The sequence below is a fragment of the Pseudochaenichthys georgianus genome, chromosome 5 (genome assembly GCF_902827115.2).
Source record: "Pseudochaenichthys georgianus chromosome 5, fPseGeo1.2, whole genome shotgun sequence".
NCBI classification, from domain to species: domain Eukaryota; kingdom Metazoa; phylum Chordata; class Actinopteri; order Perciformes; family Channichthyidae; genus Pseudochaenichthys; species Pseudochaenichthys georgianus.
Window position 1 is genome coordinate 19,672,036 of NC_047507.1, and position 20,174 is coordinate 19,692,209.

General features: G+C 40.2%; 1 protein-coding gene and 1 pseudogene across 2 annotated transcripts in view; one reads left to right on the forward strand and one right to left on the reverse strand.

The window, feature by feature from the left end:
* The window catches only part of cacna1da (calcium channel, voltage-dependent, L type, alpha 1D subunit, a), a 68,341-nt gene extending 54,445 nt beyond the window's left edge, over positions 1-13,896 (forward strand). For both annotated transcript variants that reach the window (XM_034082617.2, XM_071203137.1), the window contains 17 exons: positions 1,428-1,556; positions 1,644-1,709; positions 1,795-1,886; positions 2,000-2,159; positions 2,591-2,718; positions 2,856-2,952; positions 3,072-3,174; positions 3,322-3,423; positions 5,037-5,170; positions 5,936-6,052; positions 6,419-6,798; positions 7,561-7,587; positions 8,228-8,356; positions 8,550-8,689; positions 9,223-9,329; positions 10,159-10,476; positions 10,802-13,896. In XM_034082617.2, the coding sequence (XP_033938508.2) occupies positions 1,428-1,556; positions 1,644-1,709; positions 1,795-1,886; positions 2,000-2,159; positions 2,591-2,718; positions 2,856-2,952; positions 3,072-3,174; positions 3,322-3,423; positions 5,037-5,170; positions 5,936-6,052; positions 6,419-6,798; positions 7,561-7,587; positions 8,228-8,356; positions 8,550-8,689; positions 9,223-9,329; positions 10,159-10,476; positions 10,802-11,107 (2,535 nt within the window). In that variant the 3' untranslated portion in view covers positions 11,108-13,896. The remainder of the gene's footprint in view (positions 1-1,427; positions 1,557-1,643; positions 1,710-1,794; positions 1,887-1,999; positions 2,160-2,590; positions 2,719-2,855; positions 2,953-3,071; positions 3,175-3,321; positions 3,424-5,036; positions 5,171-5,935; positions 6,053-6,418; positions 6,799-7,560; positions 7,588-8,227; positions 8,357-8,549; positions 8,690-9,222; positions 9,330-10,158; positions 10,477-10,801) is intronic.
* A 257-nt stretch (positions 13,897-14,153) lies between these two features.
* Positions 14,154-17,120, reverse strand: LOC117447390 (parapinopsin-like; annotated as a pseudogene).
* Positions 17,121-20,174: the final 3,054 nt, after the last annotated feature.

The following is a 20,174-nucleotide window of genomic DNA, read 5'->3' on the forward strand; positions in this document are numbered from 1 at the left end:
CATTCAATCCCATCAGTAATGACCATTACACCGGGGGAGTGATAAAGTTGTATGTCAGTCTTACATGTTAATAAGTAATGAAGTCATTTCATGTTGTATGTCAGTCTGACTGCGAGTCCTACATAGGAATGTTAAGCTGTAAACCTGTTGTGTGGCAGGCGTTTAAAGTCTTACGATAATGTGTTTATGTCTGTCCTTAAATGAAGTGTACATAGACAGTGATAAATGAATGTCTGTCTTTGTCATAGTGTAACAATAAGACAGTGTTGTCTCGTCAATGAGAGGAGTAGTGACTCTGTTCTGTCTGCGTCTCACGTGTGCTGCCGTTGTGTGATAACGTTTCCAATGTGATGTTTATATGTTTGGCCATATTATGTGTGTGAGACCTGCGGGCTCTGTACAAGTCATTAATGCAGGTCTTTGATTTTAAAGCCAACGGAGACACCTGTGGTGGATGAGCAGGGGGTAAGATGCTCCTCCCCCAAACCCCCTCTCCTCCCTTCCCCTCCTCCCTTTCAGGGCCATGCCATGTTTAGATCTGCATTTCCTGGTTTGACATGTTTCCATTATACCTCCTATGATCTTTGGCTATGTTCTATTTTATTTACTTTCTCATGGTATGTTCCCATTCTTTGAATGTTCTTTTCTTGCATTTGTTTTGTTTGCATACTGTATATACTTCTTTTTTAAAGAGATACGCTTTTAATTTTCCTTAATGTTTGGACATATTTCTTAAGATAGTGTGTCACTCAAACGTGACGCTGTGTGTCCTGTTAGGTGGGAGCGGTTTCTGTGCCGCTCCTCACGTTTGTGCTGTTGACACCGCTTCATGGTCTCTGCCACCATACTTGCGTGGGGTGGGGACCCATGGGTGAGCCCTGGGATCAGGTTGACCTCTGAACCTCCTGGCCGACCCGCTCGGGTTGGCCCCACTGTGACTCTGCATGCAGTGACTCTGGACTGAGGGTGCCATGCTTGTATGGCAAGGTTTTCTCCAGCATGCTTGCCTCCTTGCTTCCTTCCCTGTAGGTCGTACAGTGACAAGGCGCCTGACAGTGCTTTAGACGCAGCATTACAGAAACATATCAGCTGGAGCTACACTGCTTCAGACACTCTTGGATTATGATTTTATCAAATATTTGCCAGAATCTGCAGCTTTGTATTTACTGTATATCATGTCTGCTATTTGAATCTTAATAGATGTTGCCACATGAGCAGAAAACAAATTCATGCTCAAATGCAAAATGCATGGGTGTGCTCTAAACAGGCACTTTTGCCCTTAAGACGCAGTGCTTTCTCAGCCCATATGTTTCTGACCGGGGTCTCAGTTCAGACCTTGTCGTGCTGTGAAGCGCAGCCAGGTGCTCTGTGTTCTCCTCATGCATGGCTCCTCTCCTGTCCTCTGACTCTGTTCTGTTTCTCCACAGAACACGGAGGACAGCGCTCGCATCTCAATCACCTTCTTTCGACTGTTTCGAGTCATGCGACTGGTCAAGCTCCTCAGCAGAGGGGAAGGCATTCGCACCCTCCTTTGGACTTTTATCAAATCCTTCCAGGTGAGGCACAGTGAAACGATTACCTGATCTGCTACCGAGGGAATATTACCATATTAAACCTTTTTCTTTTTCTCTTTTGACCTAAAGGCGCTGCCCTATGTTGCTCTTCTGATAGCCATGCTGTTCTTCATCTACGCTGTCATTGGCATGCAGGTGAGTAACACTGTGTGATAGAAGAGGTTTTTCTGGAGTTGGTAGGGTCATGGGTAATTGTATGTTTGCTATATGTCTGCTTCAGGTGTTTGGAAAGGTTGCCATGGTGGACGGCACACACATCAACAGAAACAACAACTTCCAGACTTTCCCTCAGGCTGTGCTCCTCCTCTTCAGGTGTGAAGGACTTTGGAGTCAGGGGTCACCAGGAAACGGACTCACTGTGTTCTTAGTGTTCTTTTTGGGTCACTTATTTAAGTAATCATTTTGTATCTTTCATGCCTGTCCAGATGTGCCACTGGAGAGGCGTGGCAGGAGATCATGTTGGCCTGTATAGCAGGGAAATTGTGTGACCCAGAGTCCGACTACAACCCCGGGGAGGAGATGACGTGTGGCAGTGGATTTGCAATCATTTACTTCATCAGCTTCTACATGCTTTGCGCCTTCTTGGTAATCACACACATTTAACAATATTTGGCTAGTACTTATTTATTAAGTGCAGTATTTGCGGTGTATTATTACCTTCTGCACTGTTTTTCATACCAGTATCACAAGAGGACCGTAAGATTAACGATTTTAAATGTATACATTTGCTACAGTTAAAGAAGGATCGTTAATATAATAGATGAATAGTTCCTTTTCAATTATCATACAAGCACAAAAACAAATCCCCACTCATGCAACAACAATGTATGTCTATTTTTTCATTTAGTTTAAAGGATCTAGTCTCCAAGACTCATAGAAAACTATGTAGCATTCACAATTCACAGCCCTTTCTACAAGAGCTGTTAGATTGTTTTTAAACCTCGATTGCTTAACACTAACAGCCACACAATGCTAAGCAAATGTACGTGAGAGACCATCTTCTTGTGCCCCTCCAGATTATCAACTTGTTTGTGGCCGTCATCATGGACAACTTTGACTATCTGACACGTGATTGGTCCATTCTTGGTCCACACCACCTCGATGAATTCAAAAGAATTTGGTCAGAGTATGACCCCGAGGCCAAGTATGTGCTTTATTACCTAAAGTACATTTATTATATATATATATATATATATATATATAGTACAGTATTTCGCAGTCATGTTTCTGTGCAGTGATTTGTCCCAGTACAGGTTTTACATCTGATTGTTTTTCTCACAGGGGCAGAATTAAGCATCTGGATGTTGTGACACTTCTTCGTCGCATCCAGCCTCCTCTCGGCTTCGGCAAGCTGTGCCCTCACAGAGTCGCTTGCAAGGTCTCTGCTCCTCCCATATTTTATAATCTTTTTTATAAAACATACACATAAATGCTGATCATTATCATTATGCTGGACTGTTCAACCTTATTTAAAACCTCGATGTGCTCTTCTTTCAGAGGCTGGTAGCTATGAACATGCCTCTAAACAGTGACGGCACGGTCATGTTTAACGCCACTTTGTTCGCACTGGTGCGCACTGCCCTGAAGATCAAAACAGAAGGTATGAGCAAAATATAAAACCCAGAACACTCTCTTAAAACACATACAACACTGCTGATGCTCTGTTACCAGTAATAACATGCTTGTGAGGAGTTAAGATGGCTGTTACTGCTGGTTTCTCAGCGACGCTTGTTTCCCTGTGGTGCAGGTAATCTAGAGCAGTCCAACGAAGAGCTGCGAGCTGTCATCAAGAAAATCTGGAAGAGAACCAGCATGAAGCTCCTGGATCAAGTTGTGCCCCCTGCTGGTGGTTAGTGAAATCACACACACACCTCCTGGTCCTTTTGTTATAGTTTGACACACAAACCAAGCTAAAGCAGCACACACACACACACACACACACACACACACACACACACACACACACACACACACACACACACACACACACACACACACACACTAACCGTACGCTGTTGCATTAAATTACAGGAATCTCCAAACTACTCTTTCATAACTATATCCTCAAATAAAAACGTGCTCACACATATTAACTCTCACACACAAGTAAAGCTGTATTGTGCTGTTTCTGCTCTGCTCATGTTCTCCTAGTTGTCCCCTCAGCAGTGTGTTTTTATCCATGTGTGTCCTCCTCCTGCCCCGGATGCTGACGGAGGCCACTGACTGTCTGCTGGGCTTTGGGCTTGCATGGCCTTGTAGACAACGTGCAAGTGCATGCTCTGTCCTCTCACTAACCTCTCTCTCTCTTTTCCTATTTACCTGTCTCTTTCTCTCCTTTCTCAATTTCTCTGTCCCACTCAGTTGTCTTAATATCTGTCCTCTTCTCACTGCTTGGGCTTCCACAGCTTATTCTTCTCACACTTTTATATCTCTGTATTCAAAACTCTGGCGCACTTCAGAATATTCTGAAGCAGTTCTGTTTTAGGGTGGTGGCATGGAACTAGTGTTGCCTCTCTCCGATCTCTGTCCCCAGCGCGCTTGTTCAAAGTGATTCAGACCCCTGCTTCAGAATGATTCTCACACACTTAGAAAAAATAAATCAAAATATGACAAAAATACATAATGCAAGAGGATATGAATACACAGTTCTAAGTGCAATATCTGACGACATACACATATAACTAAAAGGCAAACATCGGCATGAATAGGTGCATTTACCCAAACACACTGACATGTACATTATGATGCATTCTGTAGATCCGCTTGCTTGCATGTGCTAAAGTAGTCAATTAAATGGCATTCTCTGACATAAATTACGAAATATTTAGTTCATGCACCCTACTCCCACTTAACAATCTCAAAAGTGTTAATATATTACAAGGTTACAAGTTGTAGAACATAGATTATATATTTTAAATATGTTAAAGTCTCTATTTTGCAGCCTGTATTTAACTGCCAATCACTCGGTGCTAGTTAAAGAGTAACAGTATTTTATAACCCTGTATGTGTATGTGAAGTCTATCTGATTTTGATTCTGCTTATTCTGTCTTCCTCATAGTGCAACAGTAAGGAAGGAGTTACAATAGTTATTACTCACATCTTAAATCAGTCATATTAATACAATTAAATGTCATTTAAATTAGAAATATGTTATTAAACCTATCATCCAAAGCTGTTCAGATTTAGATATATGCAAACTCACATGAAAGTTATGAAGTAAAATAATTAATGTGGTGCATATTAAGGTACAGTATATACTCCATCAAGATGGATGTATATAGTAACAATACAAATCATTTTGTGCTTAAAGATTGTCTGACTTGTCTGCCGTCCCGAGGTGATGGACCCACAGTTTGTAACAGTATGGACGAGAGGGGAGAAGAGTGTCTCATTCTCTCTCCCAGGGTTCAGTGTGTAGTGACCTGCTGACACAGGAAGCATTTGTGTGGTCTGTTCACTCAGATGATGAGGTAACCGTGGGGAAGTTCTATGCCACCTTCCTGATACAGGACTACTTTAGGAAATTCAAGAAACGTAAAGAGGAAGGCCTGGTGGGTGCTCACCCGACGCAGAACAACACAGCTATCGCTCTACAGGTGAGTCTCGCCCAGTTTGTGTGTGTATTATTTACGCGAGAAAGATTGTTTGAAATTGTGGGAAAACATGGATTTTCAAGCATTGCAATTGTGTCGTGTCAACCTGTAAAATGTGTCTTTTTTGTGCATTTCATTAAATATCATTAAGTATGCTAATGTTATGGTTTATGATCCAGCAGGACGTTCATGGTCTTGGTGTACAGTATGAATCTGTTAATGTTTTTTTTTTTTCATGTTCCCAATGTGTACATTTGTTATTTATGTCTCTGCGTCTCTAAATATCATCAATGTTGATGTTAAGCGTGTGTCATCGTCTGCTTTACAATTCCTCATCCACTCATGAAATTCACGAGCTTGTCGCCATTTCTGTTACCTTTATATAATATATGATATATGGCTACAGTGTACCCCCATATATCTGTATCATTGACCGTAAACATAACCAACTTTTAATTTGTTTATAAGGACATTTTTGTGTATATTGTGCTAATTTAGTTTAAAAAAACATCACCAAAATAAAGAAAAGGAAGGAAATTATACTTCCACCACAAAGCACAGCTGGTTGCTGTGAGTAAGCCTCTCAGCAGGTTGCATTATGGGGAGCACATCTGTCTGTCTCATTGTCTGTCAGTACTGTTACTGTCAGCTGTTGCATATTCAGCGCAGGTGTGTGTGTGTGTTGGTTGTGACTGTGTTGTCAGATTTGCTGCTGTGAGATGAAGGTCCCCACTGTAGCGTTTAGCTCTCTTATTGTCATGGTTACAGGCTGGCCTTCGCACCCTGCATGATATCGGGCCCGAAATTCGCCGAGCGATATCATGTGATCTGCAGGATGACGAGCTAGTAGACTTTATTCCAGAGGAAGACGAGGAAATTTATAGGGTAACTGATTTAATTTTACATGACAGGAGGAATGTTTGTGGCAACATTAAATATTGTGCTTAAAAAGTTTCTTAATGTACATGTAAAAGAAAATATTGATGAGCTAAATATATAGTTGTCATCGTGTCTCTAGTTTATATTTCTACAAATATGTAGCTTTAATTAGATTTATTTTGGCTTGTTTTTTCTTCATTTCAATTCAAAACTACAAACATTTTTGCTCACGTCATGTGCCATGAAACCAGCTTTTCAACTTATATTTGCTCATACCATTTCTGAAACCCTGAGCCTTAACATCAATTAAACATTAGTTGTGCTTCTTTGTGAGAAGTAGAAAGTGGTTTTACTTTGAGCGTTCCTCCACAGCGTAACGGGGGACTCTTCGGTAACCATCTCATGAACGGTGGTCATCGGCGATCCAACGGCCACCAGACCAACGCCACGCAGAGACCTCTGCAGGTGCAGCCTCCGCCCCACTACGCCCACATGGACCAGCCGGTGGGACGCCTATCTCGAGCTAACGCAATGTCCCACCCCAACCAACATCACCACCATCACAACCGCCACCACAACTCCTACGGCAAATCTCCAAAATCCACCAACATCAACCTCAACAACGCCAACGTGTCCAGCCTGCCTAACGGAGGACACCATCGGTACTATGAGCATGCACCACCCAACGGCTACCCAGGTCTCCGCAGCTCCTACTACGACTACGAGAAGCCCCAGACCCCCCAGGGTCAAAGGTAACCACACGCTGATCATCAACGCTTGATCTGCTGCAGAAACACTGTAGTTAAAATCTTACACGTGGATTCAGATCTGTGTCTCTGAGTACATTCTTTATATCTGACCCTGCCAAATGTAGAAATGTCATTGATTTCAGAAGTTTTTCATCTGTTTATTGTTTACTTGACACTGCCATGCAGCTATCTGACTGACGTATCCAATGCAGGAAATAAAAAAAACCCATTAGTTGTGCTCCCTGAGAAGGACATTATCTGTTGAAAGTACTTTTTCCCCACAGGCAGGACCCAGCTTCTTATCAAATCTTCCCTTTGCACAACCCTTTGCTGTACTGTAAACCCTTCGCTTCATAATGGATCACAAGCCTAGTCTCATACTGACAGTTCATTTCACAAGTGATCAATAGTGCACTTATCTCCTGATTTCCCATGCCCTGTTTAGTCAGCTGCTCCAGTCTTTTCTTTAGTACCCAATACGTTTGGGGGACAATTTCATTGCTGCCACTTTACAAAAGAGTAATGAGTTTTAGATTGTTTGTTATCTCATAAGTAGAAAATGGAATTGTCACCCAACACCTGCGTCAACACCTGCCATCACACGCTCTCCTCCTCATACATATATATGAGAATGCTGTATATGTTTCATATACTGTATGATATATATGTCATGCTTTCTCTGCCCTTTTCTCTGTGTTCTCTCCTCCTTTTCTCCTTCCTAACCAAAATGCTTTCTCTCAACCATCCCTCTGCTCTCTGGGACAGAAGGCGCTACTATGAGACCTATGTTAGGTATGTTGCTTTTCTAGGTTTGGCTCCAGCGGTATGTCTTTAAAGCAAAAGAAGGACTTTATTTTTATGTTATTTGTTTCATCCAGGGAATGGTTGCATCCTCACTAAGTCAGTGTTGTGTGCTATACTGTATGCTGGCAAGTCATTTGTCTGGTTGTCATCTGCCTCTGTTGTGAAGCAGTTGTGTCGATGCTTTGAATTAGCAATAACATGAGCGTTAGCGGGCGGCATATTGCTGAGAGCGGCCCTCTACAGTATATGCATGTGACAAAGTGACGTGCTTGCTTTGAAGAAGGACCTACAAACAAGGGAAGTGTTTGAGAATGTTTATTTGTAAATCTAGTCACCTTTTTTAATGCTTATATGCCCTAAAAAGTCCACTTATTCACTCCAGAAAACATCAGTGTTTTAACTCAACTAACGAAGCACCTCTAAAGAGAAGAGGTGATGAGAAGACAGAGTGATGCTCCTCAGCTCAAATCTTCTGCCTGTTGTCTTGGTTTGGCTGTGGATGGTATTCAATCAAATAAGGGTGGTCAGTTGCATTGCTTGCGTCTGCATGGCAGTGCATGGCCATATTTTAGTAACTTCGCTGAACAGCAGCGGTGTGAACGCTCTGATCCCTGTGCGCTCTCTTCAGGTCGCATGGAGTCGATGGACACCATCCCACCATCCGCAGGGAGGAGGAGTTTGAAGAAGACCGGCTCTCCGGGGAGTATTACAGCGGGGAGGAGTTCTATGAAGACGATAGTATGCTTTCAGGAGAGAGGTACATCTCTTACTTATGTAGCAATTTAAGTTGTACCTAATGTGACGACTACATTTTCATTAAGTTGCACTCAGAAAAGGAAGCATGTACTAAGGTCTTTAAAGAACCATAAAACTTAACCCAAAGGAAATGGTTTCATAAAAGTGTGTCCAAAATCATTGTCGTCCAACATCTGTATTGTTTGTGTTGACAGGTATCCCAACAGTGACACCGAGTATGAGACTCCCAAAGGTTACCATCACCCTGACAGTTACTATGACGATGACGAGCAGCTGCTTTACCGCGACTCACGGAGGTCACCAAAGAGACGGTTACTGCCTGCCACACCTCAAGGTCTTGACCCTTTTTCATCCTGCAACATGTCTTCATACCAATATGTTATACATGTTAGGTTCAATGAGACACAAAGATGTCCTGCCATATAATGTAGGATGTAGAGTCCAAATATTGGTAGAGTGTTACTCCTGTGTCTTATAACAGACCCCATCCCCTGTAACACACACTAATAATTAAGTTGCACTATTTAAACATATGGAAACATAACAGATAACACATCATCTACATGCAGGAAGAGGCGAAAAAACTATTTTTAAGTTATAATCAAATCTCACAATGTTATAGAGAACACAATAATGACTTCATAGTAGGTAAAAGCAAATGATTGGAACAAAAAATAACAAGTTGCCTACAAACCTACTGTTCCAAAAACATGTGTATATGCAAGGCGTAAAATAGCTTCTTAATGCACTCATACCACTACATTTACTGTATGATGTACCCACTCACCGTTTAATGTTCGTTGAGTGTTGCATGCTGTCGAAGCTTCCTGCACGTGTTCACTCACTGTCCACTCCTCACTCGCTCAGGTCACAGGAGGCCATCCTTCAACTTTGAGTGTCTGCGCAGACAAGGTAGCCAGGACGAGCTTCCACACCAGCGCACTGCTCTGCCACTGCACCTCATGCAGCAACAGGTAACACAGGCACCAGGCCCCCTCACCGTACTGCTGCTCACATTGTATTGAACACTACCTTGTTGACTTGCATGGAATGTATAATTCCCCTTCTATGATGAATTATATCAAATGTACATTTAGTTAAAGTTATTTAAAGGTCCCCTATCATGCAAAATGCACTTTTTGATATCTTTTATACATAAATATGTGTCCCCGTTGTGTCAGTAGACACACACAAAATACAACCCTCTCTCTTTTCCTCCTTACTCACATCTCTAAAAACGGGGGTACAATGGAGCTGATCCAGATTTGCTGCTGATATGACGTTATATCAGAAATGTGGGCTGGCTTTATAAGAAACGTCAGAAACAATGTGCTATTTTGGAAGTAATATGGTCTGTGTTTACATTAGCAAGCATCGCTAACACTCCGAGCTAACGCTGTACTGGAGAGAGTATGTGTAAAAAAGCAGGAAATAGTAAAAGGAACTCACCTTGTGGTAAACCCGTGAGAGAAAAAGCATTTGAGCTTCATCCTGTTTCAGAAATAATCCTTCATGTGGTTTGGAACATAATATGGTGTTTCATCACGGCAGCATTTAGCTGGGTAGAATTGTCCTGCATAAGCTCTCGTCTCGGCTGAATTAGAGGGGTATGAGGCATGGCTAGGGGGTGATCTGTTTTGTATTTTGAGCAAAACACTTCATAGACCTGCTTTTATATATCTGAGACCTATAGTATATGCCTACAAATAGTATAAAAGGAGGTGTGCACTAATCCTCCTGGAGTAGTAGTATAGTTATGTGGCTGTGTGCTCACTTTGTACCCTGTCTCTCCTGACACATCAGGTCATGGCCGTAGCAGGCCTGGACTCCAGCAGAGCCCACCGCCTCTCCCCAACCCGCTCCACCCGCTCCTGGGCCACGCCCCCCGCCACTCCGGGCAATAAGGACCAGTCGCCATACTACACTCCTCTCATCCGAGTGGACCAGAAACACAGGGGGAGCGTCGCCAGCAGCCAAGTGTCTGTGCGCAAGAGCTCCTGGTACACGGACGACCCGGAGTTCTCCCAGAGGACGTACTCCCCCGTCCACCTGCAGGTGCCTCCGGAGTTCCACAACCAGTACCACCAGAAGAGAGGCAGCGCCACCAGCCTCGTGGAAGCGGTGAGTTTAAGGATTGGTTGAAGGAGGAGAGGCGTGACGGACCAAATAAAGTTATCTTTGCCATCAAAAAGTGTCCCTACTATTTTGCGGCAACAGTTTTTCGACAGGTTGAAATATGGATAGAGGTCAAGGGACTGTGATGTTGTGAGTGTCTGTAAACCAGTGTATGCACTGTTTATTAACACTTTTATTTTTGCAGCTATTGTGAATATGCGTTTGTTATATTTATTCTGTTGTCGAATAAAAATGTGACAAGCAAGATAAGTCAAACAAGATTGCAGAAATCCACAGTTATGTATTTATTTCCTCTCATTCTGTGGAGCAGGTTTTGATATCAGAAGGGCTTGGGAGATATGCCAAGGATCCCAAGTTCGTCGCTGCCACAAAGCACGAGATTGCAGATGCGTGTGAGATGACGATAGATGAGATGGAGAGTGCGGCCAGCCACCTGCTGAACGGAGGGATGGCCCCGAGCCCCAACGGGGTCAACGTGTTCCCCATCCTGACTCCAAGGGACTATGACCCGCAGGACACTGCAGCCAGCTACAGCGACGAGGAGCCAGAGACAGAACTTAGAGCTCCTTATGAGGAGGACCTGGCAGACGAGATGATCTGCATCACGACTTTATAGCAGTGGCTGAAGAAAACTGCAACGTAGAACTTTAAAAGACTACTATCAGTGGAAATTTAAAAAAGAAATGCATCTGTTGGCTCTGACCAAAAGAAGTGCCTTTTACATTGGAGAGAAAAGGCATATAGAAGAGAGACACATTAGTCCTGTTCATTTAATTGTTCTCCACCTTCCGGCAACGGAGGTCACAACAAAGAGCCAGAAACCTGCTGAGGGAATGGAGGTGACGAACCGGTTCAGCCTGCAGCCAATCAGAGATGAGGACATTGATACCAGTGAAAGATGGACCAATTGGCAAAGGTATGAGATACTCTCTAAGGGTGATGACAATCAGATGTACGATGTCATTACCTCGGTCACTTTATTAAGGTTTGGCATATCATGCAAGTTTTCAATGCAAGCATAGAAAGGCATATCTCGTCCCGTAGTTCCTACTTGTTCCCTTTGTTGTTTTAGTGCAGACCGTTTAATGATCGCTACAGCTGAGTCAAAAAAGTGAAGAGCACCAGTAGAGTCGTACCAGATTATCCAGGAACTAACTGTCCTACTTATAGCATCACTCAACTTGAGATATGTGCTTTTGAAGCGACAAAAGCATTTGTGATAAATGCACTAGCAGGCAGGTTATTTTCAAATGTTAGAATATCCTGATTAATATTTCCTAGTTGATATGCTGTAAATTGTATTATATAACAAAAGAAACTTTGTAAAGAGATATTCTATATTTTGTAATTATGTATCATTTAAAAGATCAGCAATATGGACCCTTGTGACTCCTGTAATGCTATAAAAGCAGACTTTTTTTATTTGCCTTTTTTGCTGATATGCACCCTTTTTTTGCCTATGAAAACAGCATTTTGAAGAGGTTCTGCTTGTGTGACAACACTACTGCACAAGATATGCAAATGGCTTTGATTTGTTAGCTTAGGAGAACACGTGTTACTTCATTAAACCAACACCAGTTGCATAAGGTTAAGCCCCCTTTAAAGGAGCATTTTTAGGATCCAGCGCTGAAATTTTATACCGATGTGATGAACACCTTTGTTTGCATATTTTGTGCAGGGCATGCACAAGAATTTAAGATGCATAGTGCATTAACAATGCTGCTTTTTTAGTTGGTTTCAGAGTCAAGCCTAGGTCAGCCCCTACTGAAATGCCTTTTTGCTGCTGAAAGAACGGGAAGTGATAGATGGTTATAACAGGGATAAATAAATATTTCTCATAGCTTGAGCTGGGATTTTCCCTGACATACTCTTTGTTGAGGGTGCAATTCCATTCAACCTTTGTACTGAATCTTGGCAATCACATCTCAGCCTTCGTAAAGTGTGAGAGGCCTCACAGTGGGGTGGTGGCAGGAGGCTCGTGCACACATCCAAAGGTCAGAAACAGTCCAACGTGTTGTAGGAAGAAGGACAGAGGGTGTCCTGCTGTCAGGATGCTGGAGAGAGGCTAAGCAATACTTAGTACCCCCTGCCCCTTTCTCTCTCAGCCGGCCTGGTGCGTACAGTATACCTCGTTAGGCAACGTGACAACATATCATTGTCTCAATTTACCTATCTGTCAGTGTCCCGTAGTCAAGTCTGTGAAAGAGATTGGGATTGAACCTGGACTTTGTGTTTTTATCATATTTTACCAATGAGGCTAGGAGGGAAATCTCAACATGGATGCATACAAATGAGCAACTGAAGCCCACAAGTTTGGACACAAGACAATAAAGTATATTTAGGTTTTTATCAATTTTCCTTTATTTATCTATTACAATACTGGACTAAGTAAACTGAAGTGGGCTTTTTCAGGCATTACCATTGAGAGTTTGAATTAGCACCTGGGATATTTAGGGTTAATGTGTCGTTCATGAGTGTTTGATTTGTAGGCGAGTGCGCTCTGTACTCTAATTCAACCAAATACTGTCATGAAAATGTAGGTTTTCCATTTTGTGTGCACATTGAAAGGGCTCTTTGAATTGTTTGTGAGTAAAAAAAAATGTGTTCTAGTCCTTTTGTTGATGACTGTCATATAAAAGGACCAATGCACATAACAGGCACATTGTACTATTCGTAGCAAATACAGTACTGATGAACTGAAGATATGCATTATTTTGTAAACACTTTTAAAAGTTGTGTTAAACTTCAGATGAAAATAACTTACTTTTACCTCATGTCAGGGATTCCTGAAAAAAGAAAAGATGATTTGGTCTATACCAATGGTATTTAAATATTAGCACATAGCTGTTTGTCTTTGCACAAGTGACTGTATAGTGCTTTTGTTTCTCCTTTTTCTAAACAGATTTGTGTATTAAGGTGAGACAATTTTGTACTTTTTGTGACTGTGTGTATGGTTTAGTGGAATCTATATTTGTCATTTACACCTCACCTTACAATGCTGGGAATGAAAGAGTATTCAAAAAAATATTTTCAAGGTGCACTGTTTCTCTGTTCGCAGGTAGGGAAAAAATAAAATGGTAGAGTACCGGTTTACAGAGAAACACATTATTGATTTGAACGTTTCTATTAGTTTTCTTCATATTGTTATGATTATAATTACTCTTACAACTATTAATGTTCTGAAAGCTGTATTAAAATAGAAGATAATGTAAAATATGTACAAACGTATGGAAAGACCCATGGTAATGTTCTCTACTTGAAAGTCTTGATATTTGCTCCTTAATGTTTTTATTCAGTAAACATCATTTCTCTTAGTAGCAAATGCTTTACTATAACCTTCTAGGTTTTGTATCAATACATTTTTTTGTATTTTTCATTTTATTTTGGCCTTGATTTTATTTGAATCGAAACTGATATTTTATTTTCTATTGATCATCATTGAATAAATTTATGCTGAATTACTGTTCTCATTTATTTGCATTCTGCACAAAACATGACACTGTTTTCCTCACCACTGTCTGTACATGTGAAGTCAAAGACATATTAGTCTTAACCATCAATCCATCATTTAAAAAATACAAACACATTTAAACATTGGAGCGACAGTGTTACTGATATGTGTGCGTCAGGTGACACAAAGATGTGCAATCTGGATTGTGAACATTTCAGCCAGAAATCTATTAGATGGTTGATGTTTGTATACATTTCAGACGGGAGACACTTTGTTGCTCTCCACAGTCGTCATCTCTGATGTCTCATCCTCCGAAGGCTCTGTCCCACACAGCAGGAAGGGAACTGCGTATTTACGAAACTGTAAAAAAACAAAAATGAGCCCTAAAAAGTTCAGCAAACACATACTGTCTTCTTTAAACATATTGACAACAATTTGCAGCAAGTTAGAGCTGCATTATTATAAAAAAATGCATACAATTCATATAATGTATGCTCCATAATAATATTGACTATTATTTAACACCAATGTTAGAATATGTGGCAAAATCAACAATCACTTATGTTACATTTTAACCTTCTAAGCATTTATAAGCAGAACTGTATATAAACATTTGTTAAACATGCTATGATGTAGTTAGGGGCAAGAATAACTTTTTATATTTTAATAATAATATTAAGTTGTAGTTGTAACACTGTTGTAATAATATAATATGTCAATATAGGATATTTTAAAACAAACAAATAATATACAAATACCATACATTAAAACTATTTAAATCTTTAAATTGTGCATAAAAACTACCTGCTAGGGGGAGTTCAAGTAAAGTGTTACATGTTGTAATTCAGTCAGGTAGCCTACATAAATTATTTCTGTTTTTTGTTTAGCGTTGACAAATAATTCAGAATAAAAAAGGCATTTCATTGTAAGGGAAGACAAAAAAATGTTGATTTGAATATGCAAAATGTATACCCAATAAAACATGTAAATATTACATAAAATTGTAGAAACGTCTAAACCTTTATCCTTAAACACTGTCCATCAACACCACTAGATGGAGCTAAGTATTTAAGAGCCGATTCACAGCAAGGTTTATTACCTGCATGTTGTTCATCTCTTTTGGCTAAATTCAATTATTTTCATTTCATTTCAAACCTTTATTTAACCAGGTGAATCAATCCCATTGAGATCACCGATCTCTTTTTCAAGGGAGACCTGCAATTATTATCTATGCGTGGAGTAACATTACCTGTTTGTTGAGGTAGATGTAGATGATAGGGTTGTACGCAGTGCTGCTCTTGGCCAGGTAAACAGGTGGTGAATCTCCACATCCGGGTTGTAGACCACCAGCATGGCCAGGCCGGCGTAAGGCAACCAGCTGATGAGAAATGTGAGGACCATCAAAACCACCATGGACGCCACCTTCGCCTCTCCTTTAGCCACCGCACCGCCTTCCAGACAGGCCATCTTGGATACCTGTGGGAGCAGAGTATCGTTTTAAACACTTATGGGTCCAATGGTCTTTGGATCACACCACAAGAATGCAAAGCCTTGGTTTCAATAAGGACAACCGTTGCATATCGCTTTGTAAGCTATAACATATTCCTCTTTAGAAAAAGTATTACAAATACAATAAGTACCAATACAACAATGAAAATATACTCAATTGCAAGTATATTCAATAAAAAGTAAATTATACAAAATAAAAGTGATCATTCTGCAGTAAAATGGCCCATCTGTGGGATAAATTATGATGTATGATCACATTGTTAATACTAAGTCAACAAATAAGCAGTGTTAGGTTAAGCTAATTATTTAAGTTGAGCTAATTATAAATATCCAGTTAAGTCGATTTGTTCTGGCCGCCTCCAAAGGGTCACATGATAAATCTGAATCAACAATTGTGTCATCTTTTTTGAAAAGTATTGTGTTATTTAACCTTTTTCAGCCTAAAGTCATTTTTAAAAAATCAGCTGAGAGGCTGACAGGACTTGTTACCAGCTGACATCTGAATGTATGTTTTGCTTGGTTGAGAGTCACAGGTTTAATCTGTAACAATTCCCTGTATTTTATAAACTTAGCAAATTCTTGGCAATGTAAATTATTTTTATTTGAAGTCCGTAAACTCCAGATTTCAGATACATCTTGTGATTCTAATAGTATAACATTTTAGTATGGGAATACGGAAATTGTACCTCAGTAGTATATTAAATAGTGAGTAAATGACGTAAAAAATGTAAAGAAAGAAATGGAGAGTACTTAAATGCATTTAGCTACTTTTCACCACACCTGTTATGAAGCAACATGTATACGTGCTAACCTTGTGTAATGTCCACATTAACTTCGAGTAGGATGCTAGTATAAGGAAAAAGGGAACGGCAAAGCACACAGCAAAGTAAGCCAGGATGTAGGAGACGTTGTGAGGGTCTTGGCTGTGCCAGTCCGGTGCACAGGACGTCCCGACGCCCTCCAGCTCATACCTGCCCCATCCAAACAGGGGGGGGGGGTGTTCCAGATGAGGGACCACAGCCAGGACAAGGCTATGCCTCCTAACGCATGCTTTATTTGAAAGGTAATCTGTCCCAATGGTTTACACACGACAAACATCCTCTCCACTGCAATCAGAGCCACTGTGCACAAAGATGTGATGCCTGTGGAGAAGTGAGGAGAAAGGAAATGGGGAATTTGTTAAAAATGTTGTTAGCAAAAATGTATGGGATGAAATTAGTTATCTTGTAAAAATGTACTTAAATGTAACATTTCTGGAAAGGATATGAATGTTGAACCATAAATCCGTAATAGTATGAACAGTTTAAGAAGAGTACTCAACTTATACTCTCTTTTACTCACCAAAAAAGGACACTGCAAAGCCCTCCATAACACAGCCTGTTCTTCCCAGGGAGAAGTACCCCTGGGCGTTGTTGATCACGGACAGGACCCCTCCAGTCATAGCTGTTCCCAGGTCAGCCACAGCCATGTTCACCAGAGCGAAGTTGAGCGGCTGCCTCAGCTGCTTGTGCAGGAGGGACACGATGATCACTGTAGCGTTGAGTATGATGGCCGGAACGGTAAAAATTGCCATAATGATGGAGAGGATGAGGAAGCCAGTGCGTGACAGAGGGGGTTCCCCACGTGGGCCCATGTAGTAGGAAGCATTTTGCACAGCAGATGGATGCATGGTACAAAGCTTTCTTTTCCTGCAGAGTTGTCGAGTAGTTTCCTCTTCTTCCTCCTCCTCCCGGAGTTTCTAGGTGTTCAATTTCTCACTCCTCAAGTATGACAGCTGGGATCAGATGCCCTCAGTCTAAGCATAAGTCCTTCAGATCTGGATTTAACAAAGAGTAATTCCTCCAAATGATGATCCTTGATCCCTCACCGTTTTCCCTGAATTTAAGGTACAGAACATCTCTGCAGTGCTTCTCACCAGGTTCTGAGAAAGTGTGAAAAATAAATTATCAGAGAAGATTTGTCACAAGAATGTAGTTAAAGTAAATATTAATGAGAGCTGATGATGTCTGGCTCTTTCCCTCACTTGTTAAGTCTCTCATTATGTGAGAGAGAGAGATAGACATAATGAGAGAGTAAGTAAGTAAACTTACTTACTCACTCACACACACACACACACACACACACACACACACACACACACACACACACACACACACACACACACACACACACACACACACACACACACACACACACCAGGGGTCAGAGACAGTTTAATTAGTATCAAGTCAGGTCAATGTATTTACTGCAGCACATGTAAGAACAATACCTCTTGACTAAAGCGCTATACAGAGTCGTTCCAATATATTTTGTAATAACTGTTAAAATAAAATATAAACTTATGTTGTCTCTCTTTTTTTGTGCAATTAAGGACTCTTATGTCTTGTGTTGAACCCTTTTTTTCTTTAACAGGCTCTAACAGCCTGTAACAAACATGGTAGATGAATCGAGACAAGGAGATATGAAAGCATGTAAAACATGATAAACTTATTTAATTTCAAACCGAATACAGAGAATTTGAATGATTTAAACCTGCTTTAAAACCTCATTGCATACTGGGAATACTAACTGCACAAATAAATGGCAAGTAAAGAAATTGCAGGTAGGTCTTTATCCTCCACAGAGCGTGTGGAGGATACATTCATTTAGTAGACAATGTTTTTATGTGGTTGCCAAACAGGATTACAACGAAAAAGCTTTTAAACCTGACTGTAGACAAATATTGCAGATTTAATTTAATCATCTGATACACAACAGTGTAAACTACTAGGTTGTGTGTACAAATAAATACCATCTTTGGTAGATTAAACATTACATGAACTTCACTAAAATGGTATTATACTGTATGGAGCTGTTTGGGCTATTTTGTCCACCTCCTGGAATGTTATTTACATGTGAATTAAAACATTAAGTGAGATTAAAGTTGACCGTCGTACCTTTATATTTATGCCTTTCAAGTGACATTGTTTTATGCAAGTCAGCTTAAGAATGGGACATACACACTACACTATATATACGTTCCCACACTAAGATCCCATTATCCCCAGTGATTTTCACAAACTGGTGAAGTAACTGGTTAAGCTTTTAATTAGGTACACAATGGAGAGTCTGGCACCCACTCACTCATAAATCTCTATTAAACATATTTACAAGTCATTTAACCTTTATAGACACCTGAATGTGACAATAGGTTTGTACATCACTGAACAGTCTCCAAGGTTCACAGAGGTCAGATGTATTATTCTGCATTTAAAGCTCGCTGGATGAGAATAAGTCAACAGTTGTATTCGGTCTGACATGAATGATCCCTGGGCTGCTGAGGGCACGAGGTGAGGTAAACCCTGAAGTGTAATCCTCAAGACTGAATGACAACAGGTAACGTTTCACCCTGTAAGAGGTTTATGTCCAATCAAGTCAAGAAAGAGATTACAATTGTTTGTGAAAGCAGTCTGGCTCTGGTTATATAACTATATTTGTATCTCTTTTCAAAATAGTTTTTGTCTCATTCCTGATTTTTTTGCTATCTTTTTGTGCTTGAAATGTTCCAAATGGTTAAAAGCCCCCTAAAAAAGCTTCTGAGTTTACCATGAATCACAATTGTTGTTTTTCTTTAGATAAAAGTTGGCAATACCGAGAGATGCTGTGCTTCAAACCAAATCCATCAACTTGGAAAGCACATGATACAGGATTTAATATCACTCTAAACTTCAGTAAGTAATTAGGGCAGTTAAACCCATAAAATAAGGGAGAACACTGCGTCAATTACTATCCAATCCAATCCATTTTATTTCTATAGCCATTTAAAAACAACAGAGTTGAACAAAGTGCTGTACATCAACAACTGTATAAAAACATAGCATAAATACATACAAAACAGACAGGACATGAAACAAATGTAAAACACGAGACAATGAAACCAGATCAGAAGCCACAGACTGAAAAACTCTCATACATGACGTAAGACAAAACACTAGTAAGATAAAAACCCAAATTTAAAAGCACAAGTGTCACCTCGCCTGTAAATGCCAGGGAAAAGAAGTGGGTTTTTAAACGAGATTTAAAAACAGGCAGAGTTGGAGCAAGTCTAACTTGGAGGGGCAATTCGTTCCATAATTTCGGAGCTGCAACAGCAAAGGCTCTGTCTCTTCGCTGCTTTAGCCTTGATTTTGGGACAACCAATCTACTAAATCTACTTGAAGCTTGCTATTTATTCAAGCAACACCTTCATCACACAAAACATTGTTTTCTGCAATTCAGCTTAAGAATTCGTCCCTGTTCCTGCAGTGAGAGCTCCTTTAACATCAGAGGGTTTCACTGTGATGTTTGAGCTCCTCTGTGCCAGATAACGTGTGAAAAGGTTGACAAGCAAGGAGATTTTAGTGAATGTTTAGATCGTTTTAGAATGAAATTGTGTTTGTATTATTTCATTTATTCATAGAAATAAAAACATTCCCATTTACAAACATTTCAGACATGCTCAACATTTTAAATACAAACATAAATAATAATAAAATACATATATAATTATTATTATTATTATAAACTATTAAATAAGAAAGAATAAACCAGAGTTTCCCCTAGAGTTTTGAAAGGTTAGGCTTCAAAATCATGAATACAATTTCAGTTTTATATTACATTTTGACACTATGATGAAGTTTTACACAATACAAGATTTCAATTGAGTCAATAATGTAAGGGAAGTAAACATTGGTAAAATACATGT